Below are 6,000 nucleotides of genomic sequence, written 5' to 3'. Positions count from 1 at the left end.
CACGAAGTGATTTATAAAGAAGGGAAACAGGGAGAAAAGGCTGAAGTAAGTCAAATTACACAAGAACTACACAAAAAATCTGTGGCAACAGGTCATATGGAGTAATAAATACTCTCAAATATGTACAAAGAGAGAGCAAAGAGGTACAACTGTGAGTGTCTACAGCCATCTGTAAAACATAGTGGAGGCTCTGTCATGGTTTGGGGCTGCATTTCAGCCAGTTGTTGATGGAAAAATGGAGGGAATTATGAACACAGAAAAAGTACAGTCAGATTTTAATCCACCGTGCAATATCATCTGGAAAGCAATGTCTACATCTAGAGAAGAGCTATGAATGTCGTGGAGAACTATTCCTGAAAACTACTTAAATAAATGACAAGAAATCTTGCCTAACAGAGTTCAGGATGTGTTGAAGAACAAAGATAGTCATACCAAATATTGACTTTCAAGCTCATTAGAATGATGCATATTCTGTTTTGTGCTTCGTTTTTCAATAACTCACTGCACATATTTCTAATTTTCCTGCAAAGTATAAAGAAATGAGAGGTGCCTCAAAACCTTTGCACAGTACTGTAGTTGATACCAGATGTGTAAGCAGCCAATTAGCGTAGCTCAGCGCTGCAAACAGAGCAATAGCTACCCTGTCTCATTTTCTATGTGGATGTTTGATAGACGGTGAGATCTGGAGATGCTGGTAAGAAGATTTTGTTCCGTTTGTTTAGAGCCGGGTCAGTCATTAACCATTAGCTTAGCTTTATATAGAATGTATAAAACCTGATTTATTTATTTTGTGTGTGATGGAGGGAGGGTGCATTATGTGCCAGCCATAAAACCACAATGCCCCATTCTTACTCTACTAAACATAGAAACGGTTAGGTTGGCTCAGTTTCTATAGGGGTTAAACATACAAGATATAAGGTTTTAATTAAGTGAGGTTCAGAAGTGCTGGTAAGTAGTTATTCTTTTACTTTTCAAAAGAACAAGGGTACCTATTTACTCTACTGTAAACAACTATAGCTTCAAATTTACCATAAAAAATAAGAGGTATTAATCTTCTCATTCAATTCTCAACAAGATAGCATTTCCCAAAGTTTTTCCTGTAAGTTTGTGGTTAACTGCGCTCGTAATTCTAATATAAAAAGCTTCTCTTCAAACCTTGAACTAGTTTATCAGGAGGGTAAAGTAAAGAAGAGAAGGGATGCAAAGAGTGAAAATCACCACTAAGAGCAGTGTGAAATCTTCTAGCAGAATCGCATTCACACAATATTTCGTCTATTGCACATTACACTTCTTCACGGAGGCCGTTTATCCTTTCTCCCTCTGGCTTAAGACAATGAACTGCCAACAGTCTCTGTGGCTGTAAATCCAAAATTTCTTCTCTGTAATTAGAAAATATGACCTTTATTATGAGGCAGATGGCTCTTTTTTATAATATAGCTGTGATTAATTGTGCTGGCCAAGTGTTTAAAACCATCCTCATCGAATTTGAAAAGGAAAGAAACAACAACGAAAAAACTGATGGCCAAGTGAAACCAGAGCACTCATTATGTTAAAGGTTAGAAGTCATTTCTAGTTGTTATTCAATTAATGTTTTTTCCTCAAAAGTCTATAAAACGTCAGCAGGATTTTTGTTTTAAAAAGCCAAGTAAAGAAATATTCTCATAGCAGCTCTGCCTTGAGATGTGTTTACATAAATAGAAAATTAAAAAACAAAACAAAACAAAAAACACGCAAAAGATTAAATAACGGGGACAATGCAAGTGTGGAAAGCAGGAGTTTAAATTAAGACAGCAGAATAGGAGGAACTGTGCAGGCGAAGGTAGGAGGAAGGGGGTTAAGAGCTCTTGGCACGAGGGAGGGAGGCAGGGAGGGTGGGTTTGCTGTCCTCCATGTTTCAGTCTCTTAGGTGCTGCTAATAAGGGCCTTTCGTGTGTCCAAAGATCCCAATGGGGAAATGTTTGACGTGTGAGGACCACTGAGCAGCCAGCTGGAAAAACTTGACATCGTTCCACTCGACGCCGTCGATCAGCACTGCGGAGGAAGAGACAAACGGTTACACGCCGAAGTATTTCTACCTGCAAATCTAGCAAGAGGTGACACACTTCACCCATTCATGGCACTTTAGGGTTTTGAGTTAGCAGCTGAGTGAATGTGTAAAAGCACATGGTCGTGGTCTTCTTTGGAGTTCATTATGAAATGGCTTTTTTTAAACTCTTAACGAGGGTCCTTGAATAACAAATACTCCTTCTAGGTATGTGCAAGGCATGCATTATTTTGCATTATCCAGTACTACTCTTCAAATAGCTCACAATTTTTATGGATTCATTTCCTGTTGATATGAGTGACGCTAAAGTTTGGGAATAAATGCTGAACAAGTATTCCTCTTGTCTTAAGATCTGAATCACCAGATATGAACGCCCCTCCCATAAAAATAAACATTGCTTTTCGCTGAAATTCACACGGTCCTCTTCATGATGTAACAGGTGTTACTGCTTTCAAATGTACATATTAACTGCCAAACTGCCACACCGCAGTACACGGAACAAAAAGTGCTCTCAGTATGAAAGTGGTTATTGGTCTCAGTTCCACGGCTCATGCAAATTTTAAACTTTAAACTTTGCAAAGTTGCTTATTGGAGCTACAACAGAAGTTAATAAAGTAGTTCCACAATAGACCAGATAGATTTTTGCATTGATTAGGTTCCCAGAGTTGGGGACACCCCCCCCCCGCACACAAACATCCTCCAGCCACACACACCCATATTTTGTTGTAAAACTCCATTGCGGTTTATTTCACACCTCAAAAATTCAATCAGGTAGTAATACACTACTAACTCTTTTACGCTAAGTCCACACCTACACGGGCATCTTTGAAAACGCAGCTGTTTCTATGCGGATCAGTAGATCGGCAGCTTGTGGAATACTCAGACCAGCTTGTCCAGCACCGACAACCATGCCATCTTGTCATCTTGAACATGTCTACATGCCTAAATGCCACCATGTGATTGACTGATTAGATATTGATTAGTACGAAGTGGTCGGCGAGGAACAACTCCTGATCTGATCTTTTTAAAATGTGAGTAATCAGTCAAAATAGAAGCAGCTGTGGTCTGTCTGAGGATGTCTGGGCCGCTGAGCAAGAAGAGTAAACCGAGCAGGAGGTCTGTGCAGAAAATTACCTCTCAGCATGGTCTGCTGGTGCTTGGCAGTGCAGATGAGGCGGCTGATGCCCTCAATCACTTGACTCTTTGACTCCACCTCCTTGTCTTTGCTCTTTTTTGGCAGGAACATGACTGGTAGAAGGGAACAACAGAGATGCACACTGTGATCTCAGAATCTTTCTGGTCTCTCAGGAGTCGTATGTGAAAACATTTTTGCAAGACTGGATTTAATCATTTTACACTGTTTTCTTAATGACTACTATAGAGTTTATTGACTTTTTCAGGGTTCATTCACAACCAAAGTCTACCCTTAGGGTAGGGGTGTCAAACATGAGGCCCGGGGGCCAGAATTGGCCCAGTGAAGCCTCTAATACGGGCCACTAGATGGCTCTGGAATGAGTGAAGAAGGGCATACATTTTGGACTTTTAAATGTATTTTCAACCTGATTAAGACCTCTCCCATGGCTTTTCATATTACACCAAAGTAATTAATCAATAGATAAACAATTAAATTATAGTAAAAAACAAAACAAAAAATGTGTTCTATCAACTACAGAAATTCATTTTCATACAAAGGGACTACAAAAAAGAATATGACATTTTCTGTGAATTAACAAAATATTTCTGTTTTATAGTTACAAGGCGGTCTGAACAACGAGCTACTATTTTCTGTGATTTTGCACATTTATTTCTCAGTTTAAGCCCGAGGAGTCATGCTCACAGATCTCTTTCTTTGCCACAGCAGCTTTTTCTTTTTCATGTAGAAAACCCGAGATTTATGTTTGAAATTGTGCTTTTTTTATACTAAGATATTATGTAGTTAAACTTCTTTATACTGACAGAAAGGCGGAGTTTCACAGGACCGGCCCCCTTACTGTAAGATCAAAGTGGGCTGTTTGCAAAATTAGTTTGACACCCCTACCTTTGGGCTTCCCACGACTGCCTCAGCGCACCGTGACAACACAGTCATACAACATACCCTTCTTATTCTTCTCCTTGGTCACCACAGTCATAGACATGGTGGGCTGGGAGCTTGGCTCTGCGCCCCCCAGTGGCAGCCGGCTGACCTGCAGCGAGCGGAAATTGCACTTGAGAGTGTTTTTGGAGGAGGAGTCTCGCTTCTCCACATCTTTCTTCCTTTCTGTCGGAGCCACCCAGTAGTCCACCTGAAGCCCCATGAGCTCCACCTGACCACCAGAGCTGCAGGAAAACAGCAATGTTGATACTGTGAAAAGGCTTTAATTTTAAACTTTATTGCATAAATTACATAAAAACAATATGAGATAATATAGAGAATTGAGCAGTATCGTATAGAAGGAATTCACGCAGTCATTGTCTTTAGGAAAATGTACATAAATACAGCACTATATAAGTACACGAACATGGTATTCATTTTTAAAATAATTAATCTCTCTAGTTTATTCACACTGCTTCTCTCTTTTGATTCTTTGTTAAATAAACAATGACACACTCAAATATTTCTACATTTTAGAAGCTGCAAAAAACCAGATTTTTATATCCTGATATGTGAAACTTCAGACTTTAAAGGAAAGATGTGCTTAAATGAAACAAATGAAAGACAAATATACAGCTGTGGAATACACGTACAAGTCGTAAAACGTTACAGATTTTTGTAAAGAATTTGCATCAGTAGCTTTGAATCTGAAAGCTGGGACCCCTCAAAGAGACTGCGTTGCATAAAGCTTCTTGCAATGTGCCAGTTTTGCTCTTAGACTTTGTATAGAGTCTCAGAAGATGAAATATCTTCTGGCTCAAACATTTAATTTTAAACTTTGTGCAGAGACGTTGCTTTGATTTACAAGGACATTAGTAAAAAAGAACTTGATGTAATTTCCCTCCAGCAGGCAGCACATCTTACCTGTAAGCACAAAAGCTGGTGTTGACAGAGGGAGACGAGGGCGGCGTGGGCGATGCCTCTTTGAAAGCGGGTGATACCTGTGGAGGGGTGGAGGAGAGCAGCGAGGAGCCCAGAGGCGCTGCATCATCAGAGTCTCCTGAGAAAGGAAAAAGCAAAAAAGAGCTGTGAAAGGAGGCAAGCAGCATCAGGAATAACAATTTCTTGCAATTTCTTTTGAAATATTGTTAGATTGCATCATACCTACAATCAGTAAACTAGCCATCTCTCCATTTAAATGACTTTAAACACAAAAATGTCTTCTTGTTGACTTGCAACACTAACATGAAGCTTTTTATTTATTCAAAGTCTCAGCATAACAAAGATGATATAACATCAGGCTCACAGGATTAATTGCTACAGTATAAATCAACAAGTCCTTCTGGAATTGATTATTAATGCCTTGAGAATATATTTACATCTAATAAGCTCATAAGGATCAACAGGAATGTAGATATGGCAATGCTGCTCACTTCATTCAGTAAAGCTGTCTAATGAAGTCTTATATAAAGGTTTAACATGCAGCCTATGACAAAACATCTCTTTTAATATTCAACAACCACAAAGTGGCCAAACAGTGGTGTACCTGATGTTGCAGCTGTTTGCTCCACAATGCCAACTTTCACCATCTGAAGAACAGAATGGAAAAGCAAAGGTTTATCACTTTAAGCACCACTTCAAAGTGCCACAAAAACCCACAGATAAACTGAAAAGTGCAGCATTTGCATCAATCAGACATAACACTGTGACTGCCTGGTTAAAATTGTGCTGGTCACTCATTTACTGCTACAACAGCCCTGAGTACTCGAGGCATGGACTCCAGTAGACCCCTGGAGGCATGCTGTGGTATCTGTCACCTAGATGTTAGCAACAGATCCCTCACACCTACACTTATTTGTCCTGCACATCACACAGATGCTCACTT

The 6,000-nt window shown here is 39.6% G+C and overlaps 1 protein-coding gene across 3 annotated transcripts in view; it reads right to left on the bottom strand.

The window, feature by feature from the left end:
- Nucleotides 1–258: 258 nt before the first annotated feature.
- Nucleotides 259–6,000, bottom strand: part of pacs2 (phosphofurin acidic cluster sorting protein 2) — a 70,081-nt gene continuing 64,339 nt past the window's right edge. For all 3 annotated transcript variants that reach the window (XM_026151355.1, XM_026151358.1, XM_026151357.1), the window contains 5 exons: nt 5,662–5,704; nt 5,040–5,175; nt 4,140–4,360; nt 3,179–3,292; nt 259–2,031 (listed from right to left, as the gene is read on the bottom strand). In XM_026151355.1, coding sequence (XP_026007140.1) covers nt 1,913–2,031; nt 3,179–3,292; nt 4,140–4,360; nt 5,040–5,175; nt 5,662–5,704 — 633 coding nt within the window. In that variant the 3' untranslated portion in view covers nt 259–1,912. The remainder of the gene's footprint in view (nt 2,032–3,178; nt 3,293–4,139; nt 4,361–5,039; nt 5,176–5,661; nt 5,705–6,000) is intronic.

This window comes from Astatotilapia calliptera, chromosome 19, assembly GCF_900246225.1.
Source record: "Astatotilapia calliptera chromosome 19, fAstCal1.2, whole genome shotgun sequence".
NCBI lineage: Eukaryota > Metazoa > Chordata > Actinopteri > Cichliformes > Cichlidae > Astatotilapia > Astatotilapia calliptera.
This window is presented reverse-complemented; position numbering and strand designations above follow the sequence as displayed.